This window comes from Nannobrachium achirus (genome assembly GCF_963921795.1).
Source record: "Nannobrachium achirus genome assembly, chromosome: 11".
Classification (NCBI taxonomy): domain Eukaryota; kingdom Metazoa; phylum Chordata; class Actinopteri; order Myctophiformes; family Myctophidae; genus Nannobrachium; species Nannobrachium achirus.
This window is the reverse complement of record NC_137820.1, coordinates 1,287,554-1,308,730: the sequence shown is the minus strand read 5'-3', so window position 1 is coordinate 1,308,730 and position 21,177 is coordinate 1,287,554. Positions and strand designations below refer to the sequence as shown.

At 44.5% G+C, this 21,177-nt stretch overlaps 1 protein-coding gene across 1 annotated transcript in view; it reads right to left on the bottom strand.

Moving 5' to 3' along the window:
- Positions 1 to 857: 857 nt before the first annotated feature.
- The window catches only part of gtf2h1 (general transcription factor IIH, polypeptide 1), a 41,267-nt gene continuing 20,947 nt past the window's right edge, over positions 858 to 21,177 (bottom strand). Inside the window, exons 8-15 of the mRNA XM_080736541.1 lie at positions 14,580 to 14,710; positions 9,711 to 9,798; positions 8,221 to 8,309; positions 7,736 to 7,853; positions 6,386 to 6,476; positions 5,395 to 5,510; positions 3,121 to 3,213; positions 858 to 1,363 (exon numbers count right to left, since the gene is read on the bottom strand). Of these exons, the coding sequence (XP_080592667.1) occupies positions 1,277 to 1,363; positions 3,121 to 3,213; positions 5,395 to 5,510; positions 6,386 to 6,476; positions 7,736 to 7,853; positions 8,221 to 8,309; positions 9,711 to 9,798; positions 14,580 to 14,710 (813 nt within the window). The 3' untranslated portion in view covers positions 858 to 1,276. The remainder of the gene's footprint in view (positions 1,364 to 3,120; positions 3,214 to 5,394; positions 5,511 to 6,385; positions 6,477 to 7,735; positions 7,854 to 8,220; positions 8,310 to 9,710; positions 9,799 to 14,579; positions 14,711 to 21,177) is intronic.

Below are 21,177 nucleotides of genomic sequence, written 5' to 3'. Positions count from 1 at the left end.
AATCACGTTTGTCCTCCAGAAGAAAAACTCAGTAGTTTTCAGAACGCCTCGGTTCCTTATCGCAATGTTTTTTTTTTCCCAGAAGCTTCAGCTCTGGGCCGTCTGTCTGTCTGTCTGTCTGTCTGTCTGTCTCTACAGATCCATCTGAACATATTAGAATATTGTGTAACAAAAGCATTTCAGATGCCATATGCACAGCAGCCCAAATCATCACTGACTGCAGAAACTTCCCACTGGACTTCAAGCAACTCTGACTTCAGAAGGTTGACATTTCTCTGTTATAAATCCTTGTTTTGAGTCTCCTGTAATATTGTAATATTTAGAAATATGGACTTTTGATATTCATGAGCTGTATGACATAGAAATTCAAAGTTTTAACAAAATACGGTTTGTAATAATTCACTGAATGTGTAATGTATCTATGAATAATAGAATATATATATGAACACTTCCAGAAATATATGAAAATTCCAAGAAAAATGTACTTTTACACAACATTCTAATTGTTTTAGATGGATCAGTATGTCCTTCTATCTGTCCTTTTACACAACATTCTAATTGTTTTAGATGGATCAGTATGTCCTTCTATCTGTCCTTTTACACAACATTCTAATTGTTTTAGATGGATCAGTATGTCCTTCTATCTGTCCTTTTACACAACATTCTAATTGTTTTAGATGGATCAGTATGTCCTTCTATCTGTCTCTGTGGGGCCTTTTCCCCGCCTATGGGATGAACCAGAGGTGAGCTTTTCCACCGAGAACCGGAGTTGGTTCTGAACCGTAAAAGTTGGTTTCCGAACGGGAAGCACAAAATCCTTGGTTCCTCTGGTTCAATCTGGTTCAATCTGGTTCAATCTGGTGGAAACGCAAGCCGGTTCACAAGAACGAACCAAGGTTTCAAGAAAGTTGAACCGGTACTGGTTCTGGAACCGGTTCTTTGCCGGTGGAAAAAAATAACCAACTCCGGTTCTCGGTGGAAAAGCTCACTTCTGATTCATCCCATAGGCGGGAGAAAGAACCTCTGGTTCATCCCATAGGCGGGAGAAAGAACCAGAACCGGTTCTTTGCCGGTGGAAAAGGCCCTAATGTGTCTATGTCTCTATGTGTCCAGCTGTCTGTCTGTCTGTCCGTCCTCTGGAGTTGATCTGGTCTTTCCCCAGCGGTCCAGTCTCCTCTCTCTTCAGGTTGATCCGGCGGTCTCATCTCATCTCGTCTCATCTCATCTCATCTCATCTCATCTCATCTCATCTCATCTCGTCTCCTGTCGTCTCTCTTCAGGTTTTTCGTAACATGCGACGGTTCTGCCACGTCTGGAACTTACTGTAGGCCACCTGGAGCATGTCTTCTAGATGTCCTGTTAACTGGAGACACATTAAAGATATTATATAACTTATATAGACATGTCTTCTAGATGTCCTGTTAACTGGAGAGACATTAAAGATATTATATAACTTATATAGACATGTCTTCTAGATGTCCTGTTAACTGGAGAGACATTAAACATATTATATAACGTATATAGACATGTCTTCTAGATGTCCTGTTAACTGGAGAGACATTAAACATATTATATAACTTATATAGACATGTCTTCTAGATGTCCTGTTAACTGGAGAGACATTAAACATATTATATAACTTATATAGACATGTCTTCTAGATGTCCTGTTAACTGGAGAGACATTAAACATATTATATAACGTATATAGACATGTCTTCTAGATGTCCTGTTAACTGGAGAGACATTAAACATATTATATAACTTATATAGACATGTCTTCTAGATGTCCTGTTAACTGGAGAGACATTAAACATATTATATAACTTATATAGACATGTCTTCTAGATGTCCTGTTAACTGGAGAGACATTAAACATATTATATAACTTATATAGACATGTCTTCTAGATGTCCTGTTAACTGGAGAGACATTAAACATATTATATAACTTATATAGACATGTCTTCTAGATGTCCTGTTAACTGGAGAGACATTAAAGATATTATATAACTTATATAGACATGTCTTCTAGATGTCCTGTTAACTGGAGAGACATTAAAGATATTATATAACTTATATAGACATGTCTTCTAGATGTCCTGCTAACTGGAGAGACATTAAACATATTATATAACTTATATAGACATGTCTTCTAGATGTCCTGTTAACTGGAGAGACATTAAAGATATTATATAACTTATATAGACATGTCTTCTAGATGTCCTGTTAACTGGAGAGACATTAAACATATTATATAACTTATATAGACATGTCTTCTAGATGTCCTGTTAACTGGAGAGACATTAAAGACATGGAGATAGTGATATTACAACATTCATATACATGGAGACGTAAACTGTAGATATGATGTCATTTATATAGATCAGATGTCTTGTTAACTGGAGAGACATTAAAGATATGGAGATATTATGTTAACTGGAGAGACATTAAAGATATGGAGATAATATGTTAACTGGAGAGACATTAAAGATATGGAGATATTATGTTAAAACTAATTGACTGCCAAGGCCCGAGTTTCCCAAGTTTTCCCTTTAAAAAAAAAAATTAATCAAAAATGCCTAAAATGTATTAGGCATGATCGCAATCACGAAATTTCATGTTTAGCCCCATAACAAACACATCTTTCAAAATGGCAGCCATGTTTGTTTACATTTGAAGACTTTGAAGGCTTCTATCTCATGAATGCCTGAACGGATTTCCAAGCGGATTTTTTTGTTCTAAAGCTACACACATGGTGTATGATCTAGGCATGGGCTTGCACGATCCGTGCACTAAAAAATGATCCGTGCACTAGATATTTAGGAACTTGGGGGCCATTTTGAAAAGGCAATCAAAGCTGGGACACATTAGATATGTCATTTATATACGGTCATGTCTTCTAGACAGCTTCTTAAAATACTACAGACATACAGACATGTCAGTGTTGAGATATTGTGTAAATACTACAGACAGACTTACGTTAGTGTTCAGATATTGTATAATACTGTATAATACTGTATATTACTGTATAATACTGTATAATACTGTATATTACTGTATAATACTGTATAATACTGTATATTACTGTATAATACTGTATATTACTGTATAATACATACGTTAGTGTTCAGATATTGCCGTTGGATTTTGGCCTGAAAGGGGAGGAGCTTGGAGTTTTGGAATCTTTCCAAGTTGCTCCTCATCTTCACCACCTGAAAGGAGGAAGAAACGTCAACATTAAATAAATGATTAGGGCTGGACAGAGGTCACAGAGAGGTCACAGAGGTCATAGAGGTCACAGAGTTGAACAGATCCATGGATGGACATGAAACAAACGTGTGTCAAAGTGAACTCATATTATCATATTATTATATTATTATCATATTATTCCCCATTTGAGGCATCATCATCTTCTATGGACAGCGAGACAGTTTCAACCCTTGCCTTTCACAATCCACACTCCCTAGCTAGTCGTCTACTACAGTTCAATGCTGCATCTTTAACAGCCAATGAGGGAGCAGCATTCCTGGTGATGTCAGTGGTGGGTGCACCTGGTGGCTCTGCTGGCACCGCGTTGGCACCTCCACAGAGCAGAGTTCTAGTTGTTGGCTCCTCCACAGAGTAGAGTTCTAGTGTTGCAGCATGAGTTCAGGCCTGATTCAATCTGGTTAGAATCCTGTAGAGTACGGAGCCTCCGATTCTTTGAATCGTGTAGTGACTGTGAGCATGTTTAGATGATCTGGTAAGAGAACCTTAAAGGTGATACACCATGAAGATTCACTTTTCCTATTTTAAAACCTTTTTTTGGGGTCCCACTAGCACCTTCTATCCTCACAAAGTCCCATTTCAGACTGTTGTGTCTTTCTCTGGTTTTGGGAAGGTGGAGGTTAAAAGCATCCCACGGGTTCTCAAAACATTGGGGGGGTGGCGCAGTTCAGGCCAAAGGTGGTACTGCAGCTGAAAATGCTCTGAGCCATTCAAAAATGAGAGGCTCTCTATTCAGGAGTGGTAATTTAGCCTCAAACCTTTTGAAAAACGTTTTTGGGACATAAACAATATGACATAAATACTTTTTAAATGCATGGTGTATCACCTTTAAATGATTATCCTGTAGTGTGTAATTCTACCATTATCTTGTAAAGCAAGGCCAGCTTGTGGAGTTGGGAGGTTTTTCACCACTAACGTGGCGTGTTTTCTGTCTGACTTGGTCAGAGGCTCTGAGTTTAGTCCACACCACCACTGGGCTGAACCCAACCCATGCACCTCCCCCGCATCCACTGGACTTCATTTACAGTTTGTCAATAGCAGCCTACAGTACAGTGGTACATTTTACAATGTTGTTCAGCATACATTTAAGCACCATATTATAAAGTAACAGCTAATGGCATTGAAGATATTTAATGATGATCTCACAAAAGATAACGTACGTGCGCAAGCAGAACGCTTTTTTTTCTTCTCATTTCAATGGAAACATTTCTCTCTCTCCCTCGATTGCTCTCTCTCTTCTGCCGTTGCCTTCATGCCCTCATATCAGTGCATCATGTATCGCTAAATGTAAGAAAATGAAAAGACCTTTCCCACCACAAAATCTGGTAACCCTAACCATCTTGCAGGATTGTGGTCGAATACAGAAGCACTAGATCAGGGGTTCCCAAACATTTTTGTCTCAGGGCACCCCATAAATATATATATTTTTTTAATCCGAGGCACCCCTACATTATAATTTTCACTCCCAGCACCTTATATTTATAGCATATCGTCGTTGTCGGGTGGAAACTTTGTATGTCCAAAACCGTTCGTTTTGTATTTATCATCTATAAAATGTACTAAACTAGTGAAAACAGCCGATGATCGGCTGTTTTCACTAGTTTTGTGCGACAGTCTTGTATGATGAAGCAGGGCTTTGCTTTACCAAAAGACGTACACATTTGAAACTTGGAGATACGAGGTTTCTGCCTGACAGTGATGATATTTTAGTGATTATGTTGTGAGGAAAACGTTGAGATAACAGCCATTTTGGTTAGAACTGACTGAAAATAACTTTGTACTTCAAGTTTAAAATGATACTACCCAGGGTGCCCCGTCACCCACTTTGAAAACCCCTGCACTAGAGGATGATGTGTCCCTGCTGTCTGTGTATTTCTCTGGTGTTTGGAAGTTGTGTCATCTCAAATCGGCCGGGTAAAAACAAAAGACCTATTGGCCTACAAGTACATGTGCATACCCCCCCCATGTATTACATGTATTACAATGTAAATTTCGGCTCTCAGCCTGCGGGTGTCGTGGAGATGCACCACCCCAGACCTGCTGCCTCTGGACTTGGTCATTCTAGTCAGTTATTGTCACCTTCTCCTCCAGGAAAGGCGTGTTGATAAAAAAGAGTCATTAATCACCTTCTCCTCCAGGAAAGGCGTGTTGACGGGGAAGCAGGACCAGAAGTGTCTCAGTAGTTCTCCTACAGCCGTGTAAAGATGTTTCAGTTCCTCCTGCACCTCCTTAGGAACCATCTCTGAAACATCAAGAAAACACATATAACTTAATCTGGGATCACTTCACTTTTCTGGTTTGTAACCGGTCTGGAGCGGAAACCACAACACGCCATGTTGTAGTGCTCAAAGGACTACAATTTGGCCGGAACTATCCACCGGATTCAGTTTTAACCCAAAATAATTCCCCTGCGCTTAAGGACATACTTTTAGGGCCAACCTAATAAACTCGTTAATGCGGAGTAGTTTTGCTTTTGAATGAGTTTGGTATTTGCATCTTTTAGTCCAACTGTTAGCGACTGGCAAGACTACACTAGGCTACTGGAGCATTTTAATAGGGATTGGGGAAACAAACGGAGGGAACCAAATCAAAGCGACGCCGCTTCTTCTAGTGGTTTCCGCGCTTTTAGGCGGAAACCAAACGGCCTGTTGTGAACGAACACCAGGCTTTCCCCCAGAAAGCCTGGTAGGCGAGGTTACATATAACTAGAAGCAGTGCTCTTCCGAGGACAGGTCTCCACCAGGCCAGGCGTCCTGGTGGTGCTATAATGGGCCAATGTAAAAGGGGAGGTAAAATCACAATTTTGGCCTGTTATAGCGCCACCATGAGGCTGATTTGAAAAGTTTGAAAGTGGCATTTCTTCCTCGGCCTAGTGGGAATGTGGGAATGAAAACATTAAAATGAAAAAAAAAAAAAAGAATTCAATGACTAGCCCTCAGCTGTGTTGGGTCACATATAGTAGGAATACAACAGGGATGACATTAGTGGTAAACTACTCACGGTTTACAACAGGGATGACATTAGTGGTAAACTACTCACGGTTTACAACAGGGATGACATTAGTGGTAAACTACTCACGGTTTACAACAGGGATGACATTAGTGGTAAACTACTCACGGTTTATGGCGTGCTGCGTCCCCGCCTGCATGAGAGCGCCCCCTGGTGACAGAGCTACGATGGCTGACGTGGCCATGCTGCTGGTCAACACCTGAGAACAGGACACCAAAGTCTGTGTTACACCTCCTGCATCCACTGATTTACACAGGACACCAAAGTCTGTGTTACACCTCCTGCATCCACTGATTGACAGGTCACCAAACACCAATAATAACTAGAAATACTGTTCCTACGAAACAGTGTGGGCTCGTATGTAACACCATGTATGGGCATAAAGATCATGTAACACCATGTATGGGCATAAAGACCTACCCCTTGGCTGCTCCTCATTGGCTAAGGGCCCTTTGTACTGTTGTTATGTTTTCTAGAATAAATAAAGTTCCCCCAGTGTTGCCCTGTCGTGACTATCCTGCTTTTAAGCCGTGACATCATTTTGTAGGCAGAGGAGAATCTGCCCCCAGAGCATTTTCTGTCCCTCGCTATTTCAAAAAACAACGACTAAAAAAAAACGACTAAAGTATAATTCTAACACTTTCCTTTCAACAACAAAGAGAAGAAAAATGTGTAAATAGTAAAAATAGTAAAAAGATTCACAGAAACTGGGGGCAGAAATTCTTCTCTGCCTACAAAATGATGTCATACTTAACAGCAGGATACTCTGCAGCGTGTTAACTGTCATGTGAAGCTCAACCAACACTCCAGCTAACACCACTCCCAGATGTTTAACCAACACTCCAGCTAACACCACTCCCAGATGTTTAACCAACACTCCAGCTAACACCACTCCCAGATGTTTAACCAACACTCCAGCTAACACCACTCCCAGATGTTTAACCAACACTCCAGCTAACACCACTCCCAGATGTTTAACCAACACTCCAGCTAACACCACTCCCAGATGTTTAACCAACACTCCAGCTAACACCACTCCCAGATGTTTAACCAACACTCCAGCTAACACCACTCCCAGATGTTTAACCAACACTCCAGCTAACACCACTCCCAGATGTTTAACCAACACTCCAGCTAACACCACTCCCAGATGTTCAACCAACACTCCAGCTAACACCAATCCCAGATGTTCAACCAACACTCCAGCTAACACCACTCCCAGATGTTTTTACACTCATTTCCAATTGCATCCGAGTAGGTTGAGAACCACGGACATAGGCCAGCTAAAGAGGCGTTACCCTCTGATGTTACTGACAAGATGTGGCGGTTTTCATAGTTTCAACTACCGGTAGTTAATAATACTAACCTGGGTGAGGTGGGGTGAGTAGTCTCTCATCTCATTAATATTCATACTAACCTGGGTGAGGTGGGGTGAGTAGTCTCTCATCTCATACTAACCTGGGTGAGGTGGGGTGAGTAGTCTCTCATCTCATGTTGGATACAACTGACTGAGGAGATGATGTCCTGACTGCTGCTGTAGTGATGAGACAGGAGAGGGACTGGGCCGTGGGAATACCTTTAAATATAAACATATGACCATGTTATTACATTACTGTACATGTTATTACATTACTGTACATGTTATTACATTACTGTACATGTTATTACATTACTGCACATGTTATTACATTACTGTACATGTTATTACATTACTGTAGTGATGAGAGAGGAGAGGGACTGGAAATAACAGGAGAATGAAATGGCTGAATGTCTGCTAAAAGTCTGAAGTTTAAATTGAGAATCCATTCCACACATAAAGATAATGTAGTGTAAATTATGATCCATTCCACACATAAAGATAATGTATGAATAATGTATGAATAATGAACCCATTCCACACATAAAGATAATGTAGTGTAAATGATGAGAGGATCAATCAGTACCTGTCAGACTTCTTGAGGTTTAAAGCCAGTGTTTTTGGTCCGTTCTCTTTCTGCAGATCCTCATATTCTGTGGCTTCTTGTAATTTCACCTGCGAATTATTGTTCACAATTACATTGGAATCATTAAATGACACTGATAATCTGCCTCTACGGCAGTGTTAATGTCTGTGGAGAGGTCATCAATACAGTATATCTGCATGGCTAAGACTCTGGTCACATTATTGTCCAGTCATTTTCTAGGTCTGTGGTTGGCCAAAGGTCACGCCCATCCAAGGGGTGATAGTGCATGCACTAATTGTGTGCAGTGGTGGCTGAGTGGTTAGTGTCCACACCTAGGACTCCGGAGGCCCCAGAGGCCGCAGGTACGATTCCCCGCTCCAGCTACCACTACCGGGAGCAGCTACCGCTGCTCCCCTTCCCCCTTGTGCTCCTTGTGGTCATCACTGGGTTGAGTTCAGCTGGATTAAAGCTGATTAAAAAAAAGCAGCTGGGTTGGGCTGCGATATCTGAATTCCCCCCGCGGGAGGAGTAGGTATTCATCATTCATTAATCCACTCTAGCCCAAGTGCTGGACAAACGGCAGTACAAAAGAAGAATAGAGTCTGGTATACTCAGCTCTGTGTTTGCCCATCCAAGGCCATGAAGGCTGGCTGCTGGACTAAAAACACATCCAAGGCCATGAAGGCTGGGTGCTGGACTAAAAACACTATACAATAGAACAGGAACAGAGTCTGCACACCTCCCAGTTTAAGGTTTACTTTGGTAATGTTTTTACACACCTAACGGACCGTATTAATGTAATGTAATGTTACCTATCTGCTAGTTTTACACACCTAACGGACCGTATTAAAGTAATGTAATGTTACCTATGACCAACATGACCATGAGCCCTAGTTGTACATACCTAACGGACCGTATAATGTAATGTAATGTTACCTATCTGTGACTACAGAGCAAACGTACCTTCTTGACAGGAGTCTGGAACAGGTCTGAATCTCTGGAGTTTAATGTTTTCTATCATTAATGTTAGGGTTAAGGTCTAGAACAGGGTTAGGGTCTATAACAGGGTCTATAACATAACAGGGTCTATCTAACATACCTTCTTGACAGGAGGTTGGAACAGGTCTGAATCTCTGGAGTTTAATGTTTTCTATCATTAATGTAACGTTCCTCCATCTATGACTACAGAGTCATTAATGTAAGGGTCAGGGTCTATAACAGGGTCAGGGTCTATAACAGGGTCAGGGTCTATAACATAACAGGGTCAGGGTCTATAACATAACAGGGTCAGGGTCTATAACATAACAGGTCAGGGTCTATCTAACGTACCTTCTTAACAGGAGGTTGGAACAGGTCTGAATCTCTGGAGTTTAATGTTCTCTATCATTAATGTTAGGGTTAGGGTCTATAACAGGGTTAAGGTCTATAACAGGGTCTATAACAGGGTCAGGGTCTATAACAGGGTTAGGGTTAAGGTCTATCTAACGTACCTTCTTAACAGGAGGTTGGAACAGGTCTGAATCTCTGGAGTTTCCATCAGTGCTGCTGGTTTCACTGGCCTGACAGCTGGGAGCATCCCTGGAGAACATTTACACCTTTAATTAACTCATTAACACCTTTAGTTAACTCATTTACACCTTTAATTAACTCATTAACACCTTTAGTTAACTCATTAACACCTTTAATTAACTCATTAACACCTTTAGTTAACTCATTTACACCTTTAATTAACTCATTTACACCTTTAGTTAACTCATTAACACCTTTAATTAACTCATTAACACCTTTAGTTAACTCATTAACACCTTTAATTAACTCATTAACACCTTTAGTTAACTCATTTACACCTTTAATTAACTCATTTACACCTTTAGTTAACTCATTAACACCTTTAATTAACTCATTAACACCTTTAGTTAACTCATTTACACCTTTAATTAACTCATTTACACCTTTAACACCTTCTCAGCCTGGCCGTACTCCCTCGGACTTCCTACTTGGTCCAATCAGCCAGCCGTCTATTCCTGTACTTTACCGTAATTTATGAAATTAATATCAATTTTTTTTTAAATACAGTCGCCGGTCGTGCTCTGTCTCTTTAAGAAGGCTCTAGACACGTGATCGCGTCAAAAGCGTGATGACGTCATCGGCTGGGGCAGCAGCTGTTGTCCCCAAGCGGCCATTACGTTCCCTTGTATTGTACATGCAGCAGGCTGGCTTAGCCCATCCCCTCTTCCTTTTCGCTGAGACGACAATCAAAATGCAGGCTTTGGAATGAGTGGAATACATGGAATTAGATCGATGTTCGTGCGACGAGGACGTTTTTCTATTTTAAAACCTTTTTTTGGGGTCCCACTGGCACCTTCTATCCTCACAAAGTCCTATTTCTGACCGTTGTGTCTTTCTCTGGTTTTGGGCAGACAGAGATGAAAAGCTTTCCACGGGTTCTCAGAACAGTGCTGTTCTGAGAGTTGACGCATGAGACGCCACACGCGCCCCCCCCCCCCCCCCCCGCCCCCCGCCCTTCAGGTGCAAACCCAGCCCCTCATTTGTTTCTAATTTGCTTAGCCTCCACCTCCATCTGCAGCTGGCTTACTGTTCTGGGGCTGCTCACTCAGTGCTCTCACTCTGCCTCCCAGTCATTTCCTTCTTTTATTCTATCAACATTTTTGCTATCAACATGTCCAAGGAGACGTCTTAACGTTCCTGGATTGCACTATAAATGTGACGTTATAGACTGCGAGGACCCAAGCTTCGTCCCTTCTAACAAGGAAACAAAAGACTATTTTTAATGATCCGAGGCCTTCTGAAGCCTGAGCCTAAATTTTCAATCCAGCCGCGGTGGCCGGGTGGGGGGGCCGCCGGTGAGCGGCGGTCCCGGCCGCGACAAGCAGCTCCGAGCCGCGGAGGCCAGGTGGGTGCTCGCCGCGGAGGCCAGGTGGGTGCTCGCCGCGGAGGCCAGGTGGGTGCTCGCCGCGGTGGCCAGGTGGGTGCTCGCCGCCCAGGCCAGGTGGGTGCTCGCCGCGGAGGCCAGGTGGGTGCTCGCCGCCGAGGCCAGGTGGGTGCTCGCCGGTGGGTGCTCGCCGCGGTGGCCAGGTGGGTGCTCGCCGCGGAGGCCAGGTGGGTGCTCGCCGCGGAGGCCAGGTGGGTGCTCGCCGCGGTGGCCAGGTGGGTGCTCGCCGCGGAGGCCAGGTGGGTGCTCGCCGCGGAGGCCAGGTGGGTGCTCGCCGCGGAGGCCAGGTGGGTGCTCGCCGCGGAGGCCAGGTGGGTGCTCGCCGCGGTGGCCAGGTGGGTGCTCGCCGCCCAGGCCAGGTGGGTGCTCGCCGCGGAGGCCAGGTGGGTGCTCGCCGCCGAGGCCAGGTGGGTGCTCGCCGGTGGGTGCTCGCCGCGGTGGCCAGGTGGGTGCTCGCCGCGGAGGCCAGGTGGGTGCTCGCCGCGGAGGCCAGGTGGGTGCTCGCCGCGGTGGCCAGGTGGGTGCTCGCCGCGGAGGCCAGGTGGGTGCTCGCCGCGGAGGCCAGGTGGGTGCTCGCCGCGGAGGCCAGGTGGGTGCTCGCCGCGGAGGCCAGGTGGGTGCTCGCCGCGGAGGCCAGGTGGGTGCTCGCCGCGGAGGCCAGGTGGGTGCTCGCCGCCGAGGCCAGGTGGGTGCTCGCCGCGGAGGCCAGGTGGGTGCTCGCCGCGGAGGCCAGGTGGGTGCTCGCCGCGGAGGCCAGGTGGGTGCTCGCCGCGGTGGCCAGGTGGGTGCTCGCCGCGGAGGCCAGGTGGGTGCTCGCCGCGGAGGCCAGGTGGGTGCTCGCCGCGGAGGCCAGGTGGGTGCTCGCCGCGGTGGCCAGGTGGGTGCTCGCCGCGGTGGCCAGGTGGGTGCTCGCCGCGGAGGCCAGGTGGGTGCTCGCCGCGGAGGCCAGGTGGGTGCTCGCCGCGGTGGCCAGGTGGGTGCTCGCCGCCGAGCGCGCCTCCTCTCCCCTCACTGTCCCCAAACAGCGATCGCCGATTCTGAACGTACTTTACTATTATATGAAATGGATGCTTCCCTCTGTTTCCCAAACAATGGGTCGGGACCCATTTGTGAGTCGCGGAGACAGTTTTATGGTTTATGGGCTGTTATATTTCATACATTTTTATACATTATACATAAATACAATGCGGGTGGGGTTGATTGTCTAATGTATATTAACGTTCTCTAATGTCTGGTCTAGCAACGGTCGCCCTGTGTCATTTGACAGTAGGCTTATATCATACAACATAGGCCTACAGTAGGCTATAATCAGAGCTGCAACATTATCTGATTTTTGTATTGGCCCAATATTAACATTATGTGTTGTCAACGTTGGAGGAGTGGAGAGGAGGGGTGGAAAAACCCCACTAGATGCGCCCCTGAGCAAACAAAGGCCGTTTTGGTATTGCAGCTGAAGAGCCTAATTATAGCACAGCTAGTAGAAACAAAAGGAATGGTCAGACTGTGTGTTGAGGGTTAAGACCTGTCTAAGACTCAATTTTGAGCATATATTTATTCAAAAAATAGAGTTTTAAAAGCATGGTGTAGTCCCTTTAAGTCTTTAAATGATGTGTGGACCCCCTGGGGGTCTGGACCCACAGGTAGAACAAGGACCCCCTGGGGGTCTGGACCCACAGGTAGAACAAGGACCCCCTGGGGGTCTGGACCCACAGGTAGAACAAGGACCCCCTGGGGGTCTGGACCCACAGGTAGAACAAGGGGGTAGAACGTAGATGGAACCGAGTTTAACCCAGTTTAGCCCTAATAGATTCCAAAATAATAATCAAAATACAAAACCAAACCCGAGTGGTCCCCATAATATTATGGTCTCATCTGATACCGCCCCCATTCCCACTCTTTACAGATCCGTAATATAAAAAGTGAAATTTGTACCGAGATCCTTTTATTTCCGAGATTCCGACAGACCCGACCATTTTATGATTATTAAAGTTCCTTGTGCGTGTGGAGGTCCTCTCACTGCCTGCAGCCGTGCTCTGTGTCACTGATGGATGTCAGAAGACAGAGCGGAGAGGCAAACTATATCGTAATTCATGTAATGTAGCCGCAAATGTTATTTTTTTAAAATATGTTGAATCTAGGGTTGCAATACCTCCCACTTTCTTTTTTTTTTCAACTGATTGTATTAAACAACGTCAAACTCACCAACATTGTGGCTCTGTGGAAAGCTATCCTCTTTCTATCTGCAAAGTGTTTGTTTCATAAAGATCCACTGTAGACGTGTTGTGTTCTGAGCCTCTTTCTATCAAGAAATTCAGTTAAGGGAAGTCACTCAGCGGTCCTGTGTACCAGCTGGTTCTAAATGTCACATGATGCAGGAGGCAGCGGGACGCTGCGTTATAGAAGACGAGCGATTCTAAAGTTCAACACTTAGGGAAAAAAAACACCCGTGTGAAGTGGAGCTGTGTGTGTGTGTGTGTGTGTGTGTGTGTGTGACTGTGTGTGTGTGTGTGTGCGCGCGCGTGTGTGTGTGTAGATCATGTGTACCGATTTTTTTGACATTTGAAGAAAATATGTCGGAAAAGGAGCAAAAAGTGTGTTTTGGAGAAAATTCAAGATGGCGGAAAATCTATCCTGGCGCAAATGGGCGTGGCCTATATCGGGAGATGCGTCTTGACCCAAGGAATCCAGGGAAAAAATAAGTGTAATTTTCCGATCTACGGTTCAAGAGTTACGGGGCAAAACGTAAAGTGGGCCGTTATAGCGCCACCATGAGGCCGAGTGATGTAATTATTTTGCGATTCATTCTTAAAATCATTATGAATCTCCTCTCCGAGGTTTGAAACTGTAGCTCCTATGGTTTACGAGAGAAAAATACTTGAAAGTGATTTCTTGCATTGTCCCATTATAAGTCAATGGGGACAATTAAGCGTCGTTTTTTGCAGATTACGTCGGCATGGTAAGGCGGATCGGAACGAAAGGTAATAGAGCACCATTCCCGGCCGAGCCGCACATTTTGATGTATATATTGCGCGAGTGGCGTAAATGGTGCGGCACTAGTTACGCGCCGAAGTCAGGCTACATACAGGCTACATACAGACAGACACACACACACACACACACCCACACGGCCACGTATAGGGAGCCTGTGTTTCACACAGCTCCAAAAAAAAAACATGTCTGCTGGGATTTCTTGACAGAAAGCTTTGTATAATTCATCCTTTATGTGTCTGCAGCAACACAGGGCTACTGTAGCAGCATCACTGGATTAGGAGATGTGTAGTCAATGTGATGGGCCTAACTGACATATTGTCACCGTTCGCATGCTTAATGCAGCCAGCACCATAGCACTGTGGTGGTTGAATCATTAGGGTTAGGGGTAGAGGGGTAGGGTTATAGGAGGTCTTACCCTCGTCTTGCCCCCGCAGCCAGCACCATAGCACTGTGGTGGTTGAATCTCTTAATGATGGCAGAGTTGCTGTTTTCTTTCACCGTCTTGTTGGAGGAGGAGGAGGAGGGGAGGGCCGCTACGCCATAACCCTGAGGGACATCAAGGGTTAATATGATTAGAATACAGGGTATGTGCATGACATCATCATCATACCAGGAAGTTATGCAGGAACGCCTACTGAGTGTCAAAACAACTACTTTCTGGCCTTGACAACCCAAACATCCAAAAGTCTGATTGCATTAAACAATGTTAAAACGACGTTAAACTCACTTTGCCACTCGATGTACGATTCACTGAATGCATGCACACACCCTCTATAGTACCATACGTGTGTGATTCACTGAATGCATGCACATACCCTCTATAGTACCATACGTGTGTGATTCACTGAATGCATGCACATACCCTCTATAGTACCATACGTGTGTGATTCACTGAATGCATGCACATACCCTCTATAGTACCATACGTGTGTGATTCACTGAATGCATGCACACACCCTCTATAGTACCATACGTGCGTGATTCACTGAATGCATGCACATACCCTCTATAGTACCATACGTGTGTGATTCACTGAATGCATGCACATACCCTCTATAGTACCATACGTGTGTGATTCACTGAATGCATGCACATACCCTCTATAGTACCATACGTGTGTGATTCACTGAATGCATGCACACACCCTCTATAGTACCATACGTGTGTGATTCACTGAATGCATGCACATACCCTCTATAGTACCATACGTGTGTGATTCACTGAATGCATGCACATACCCTCTATAGTACCATACGTGTGTGATTCACTGAATGCATGCACATACCCTCTATAGTACCATACGTGTGTGATTCACTGAATGCATGCACATACCCTCTATAGTACCATACGTGTGTGATTCACTGAATGCATGCACATACCCTCTATAGTACCATACGTGTGTGATTCACTGAATGCATGCACACACCCTCTATAGTACCATACGTGTGTGATTCACTGAATGCATGCACATACCCTCTATAGTACCATACGTGTGTGATTCACTGAATGCATGCACATACCCTCTATAGTACCATACGTGTGTGATTCACTGAATGCATGCACATACCCTCTATAGTACCATACGTGTGTGATTCACTGAATGCATGCACATACCCTCTATAGTACCATACGTGTGTGATTCACTGAATGCATGCACATACCCTCTATAGTACCATACGTGTGTGATTCACTGAATGCATGCACACACCCTCTATAGTACCATACGTGTGTGATTCACTGAATGCATGCACATACCCTCTATAGTACCATACGTGTGTGATTCACTGAATGCATGCACATACCCTCTATAGTACCATACGTGTGTGATTCACTGAATGCATGCACACACCCTCTATAGTACCATACGTGTGTGATTCACTGAATGCATGCACATACCCTCTATAGTACCATACGTGTGTGATTCACTGAATGCATGCACATACCCTCTATAGTACCATACGTGTGTGATTCACTGAATGCATGCACACACCCTCTATAGTACCATACGTGTGTGATTCACTGAATGCATGCACATACCCTCTATAGTACCATACGTGTGTGATTCACTGAATGCATGCACATACCCTCTATAGTACCATACGTGTGTGATTCACTGAATGCATGCACATACCCTCTATAGTACCATACGTGTGTGATTCACTGAATGCATGCACACACCCTCTATAGTACCATACGTGTGTGATTCACTGAATGCATGCACATACCCTCTATAGTACCATACGTGTGTGATTCACTGAATGCATGCACATACCCTCTATAGTACCATACGTGTGTGATTCACTGAATGCATGCACATACCCTCTATAGTACCATACGTGTGTGATTCACTGAATGCATGCACATACCCTCTATAGTACCATACGTGTGTGATTCACTGAATGCATGCACATACCCTCTATAGTACCATACGTGTGTGATTCACTGAATGCATGCACATACCCTCTATAGTACCATACGTGTGTGATTCACTGAATGCATGCACATACCCTCTATAGTACCATACGTGTGTGATTCACTGAATGCATGCACATACCCTCTATAGTACCATACGTGTGTGATTCACTGAATGCATGCACATACCCTCTATAGTACCATACGTGTGTGATTCACTGAATGCATGCACATACCCTCTATAGTACCATACGTGTGTGATTCACTGAATGCATGCACATACCCTCTATAGTACCATACGTGTGTGATTCACTGAATGCATGCACATACCCTCTATAGTACCATACGTGTGTGATTCACTGAATGCATGCACATACCCTCTATAGTACCATACGTGTGTGATTCACTGAATGCATGCACATACCCTCTATAGTACCATACGTGTGTGATTCACTGAATGCATGCACATACCCTCTATAGTACCATACGTGTGTGATTCACTGAATGCATGCACATACCCTCTATAGTACCATACGTGTGTGATTCACTGAATGCATGCACATACCCTCTATAGTACCATACGTGTGTGATTCACTGAATGCATGCACACACCCTCTATAGTACCATACGTGTGTGATTCACTGAATGCATGCACACACCCTCTATAGTACCATACGTGTGTGATTCACTGAATGCATGCACACACCCTCTATAGTACCATACGTGTGTGATTCACTGAATGCATGCACACACCCTCTATAGTACCATACGTGTGTGATTCACTGAATGCATGCACACACCCTCTATAGTACCATACGTGTGTGATTCACTGAATGCATGCACATTCCCTCTATAGTACCATACGTGTGTGATTCACTGAATGCATGCACACACCCTCTATAGTACCATACGTGGGCAACTGGCGGCCCCCACCTTCACTTAATGGGCTTTTTGGATTTGAGGCATTTTGTTCAAATCAAAACGGAGCACATACATCTATCCTGCACATTTTGGAACCCAATTTTAGCCAATCAGCAGACCTGCCAACCCTGGCAAATTTTGCGCGCAGCGCCCGCAGCGCCCGCGCAGCGCCCGCAGCAGCGCCCGCAGCGCCCGCAGCAGCGCCCGCAGCGCCCGCAGCGCCCCCGCAGCGCCCGCGGTGCAATTTTTGTTGTTTTCCCGCACAAAACAGTGTATATTTTGGGGGGTTCCATGCACCATTTTGGGTGGGACCTTTACAGTTATGTTAACAAAGTTTCACACCAGAAATGTAGCACATTGCATGTCTTGACTTACACTAATAGGAGGAGGCAAGATGTTAGAACAACCTTTTAAATAAAAATGCCATTTGGTCTGGAGAAAAAGTAGGCTAGTATTACCAGGCAATACAGTAATGTTGCTTTGGCAATATTGTTGACAAATCTTTAATAAAATATACTAACTGCACTTGCTCAGAGTTAGTTAACAATAGACTAGCAAAACAGTCTCACCAGTGACTTAATGAATGAACATACATCAACATAATCATGTTATTCAAATAGCAACATAGCTTTACATTGTCAGGTAGGCTATTTACCTTTAAATATTTACCTGTGTCTTTGTTAAACATTGTTAATTGAGCAGCCTAAATAAAACCACCTTTCTGTGCATGATTTGCATGACGTTGAAAGTATTCAACTCATGTAGGTTTCTATTGCATTCATTAATTGATATATAGGCCTACATTGTGTATAGAAGGGCTGTCCTCGACTCAGGATTTATGAAGTCGATTCGAGTCGCGGGGGTTAATCTGACGCGTCGACGAATCGTTTTATAGTCTACTTTGTGTAAAAAAAAAAAAAAACACGTCAACATAATACATTAAGAGATGAATTCAATACACAGTGTTTTCGGTGATATCGGTGCGCGAGCACAAATGTTATCTGCATAGCAGTGTACAACCATAGAGTTATAACACACTGTTAAAACAAATACAACATCTCCGCTGTTTCAACTCTGCCCCGTCTCTCGGCAGCGTGCAGTATAGATGAGACATTCGCGAACGATTCCGCTCTCTTGAACGGCTCTTTTAAATGAACGATGGGATCCAGTCCGCAGTCGCGGGACACAGAGCACTGACAGAGTAATGAGTCAGTGTCGAGAACGGATTCATTTCAGAAACGGATCATAAACAGGTGGAGGCACAGCTCCCGCTTGAGCCAGCAGTGTGGACATGTCATGGACGCAAACACAGCGAAACACAATCATTCATCATGGATTACAACACTGGAACAATTCAGAAGCACTTTAATTAGAAAATGTAACTTGTAGCCTACACTTGTGTATGTTAATTTGACTTTAGAAGAGTGTTTACTTCGTGGACGTGCGTTTGTACTGTGGCAGGTTATTTAATATGGGATTCTGAAAGCGTGCTTCCTCCTCTTAACGGAACACTGTCCCGGCTCCGAATGTTTTAACGAAGCGGCGGTTCTGAACCGTTCTGGCCGTTTCGTCTCACTTTCAACCCGACGCTGGTGCGAGACAATAAATAACTGTTCGCCAATTGCTACTTCTCATTGGAAGTACATGACACCAGTCCAGCAGTGCACCGCAGTAGCCTAACTGGTGATATAAAAAAATATATTTTCGCTTCGACTCAAACAATTGGCGTCGATTCCCGGGGATTAAAACGACGCATCGATTCGTCGATTTTTAGAGGACAGGCCTAGTGTATACTATAGATCACATACCGTCTAGTCTGTATATTCATTCATAGAGGATACAGGCTACTCATTGTTAACAAACCATTAATGTCTTCATATATTAACAGGTGATAAATAACTGGTTCACCTTTAATGTTTTTGACAATAGAGATAGTGGAACAGGGAGCCCAGTATTTTATTTTGGATCTTTACTCTAAAGCCTGATCATGGTCAATTATCTATTACTACAGTTCATTGTACCTGGTCACAAGTTTTGACATTTCCCGACTTCATATTCCCGGCTGTCATATTCATAGATGCTGGTCAGACAGAATTTGTCTCACATCTTTCCACAACATATTAGAAAAGGCTCAACTTGTAGATCTGCTATTTTTGGCAAACGTTCTCAGACTATGAACGTTAGGGTTCAAGTGGTTAATATAAAAAAGGAGAACAAACTTTCTATCACTCAAAGATTTGGAGGACCCCCTGTAGTAACTCTGAGGACCCCCTGTTGAAGACCCCTTCAATGCACCAGGGCATTTACCAACAAGTCCACTCAGTCCACTTCATCACACAAGTCGACCCCACCAGGGGAAGTGGAAAGTGGACGCTCTCTGGCCAATCAATGCAGTGACTGCAGTCATATTAATATTTCAATGCTGGTTGCAGTGGAATCTATAATTGCGACCATAGGTCGCATTTACTACCAAAACCTCCACAGGCTGTCCGTCAGTCACACGTCACACGTCACACTCTTGCCCTGCTCATATCCCCGGAGCTCCAGGGACCCCCAGGTCCCTGGGGGTCCCCCAGATGTAAAAAATTACCACATGTGCTAAACTGACCAAATGACCACCCCAACGGGGCTGCTCACGGGGAATTCCCGGGGACCACCGACTCCTGGTGCTCCAGAACGGATGCAAAAGTGGTGGCGCCCCCAGTGGAGGACCCCCTACACTGCAGCTCACATAAAATGCCGTAACTCCTGCTAGGAGCGACCGGGAGAGCCGGGGCCGGTACCTATTTGTCCGCCTCAGCGGCGCGGAGACCCCACCCCTCATTTCTCACATGGCCCTCTTCTAGCGCCACCATGAGGCCGATTCTTGCAAAACACATTTTTGGACACTGCTCCTAAAATGTTTGCCCTAAAATCACGCAAATCGCTACACAGTATGTCTACACTCATCCCATCAACATGAATCTGTCCCATATAGCGCCACCTCCAGGCCGATTTTTAAAAACACATTTTTGGACACTGCTCCTACAGATTTTGCCCTAAAATCACGAAAATCACTACACAGTATGTCTACACTCATGACATCAACATGGATCAGGAAGATTTTGGAAAAACGAATTTTTGCCCTATTTGTGTAGATAAGTGACCTACGCTCGCTTATCTCCCGATTAGGGAGTCTTACTGGTATTAAGAGTCTGTCAGTCTGTCCGTCACGTCACACTTTTATCCTACTAATATCTCCGCCATTGTTGGTCCGATCCATGCCAACCTCATTTATCACATGGCCCTCTTCTAGCGCCACCATCAGGCAGATTTTTGCAAAACACATTCTTGGACACTGCTCCTACAGATTTTGCCCTAAAATCACACAAAGCTTTACACAGTATCTCTAAAGTCATGTCATCAACATGGATCTGTCCCATTTCCCATATTCCCTCCTGATTGGCTACCATTGCCTTCTAAAGTTTGTGTAAGCGACGCGACGGTCGCTGATCTCCCATTTAGGGAATCTTTACTGTTATTAACATCAAAACAAAGGCCATATTAAGGGAGAAAAGATGGCTTTAGGCCGTTCTATGAAGCTCCGAGGTAACACACATGTTCCTGTTTTGTCTCCCGTTCACGCTGTCAATGTGATGACGTCATCAAACGATAAAGTCGACTTTTTACTGAGTCGAGTC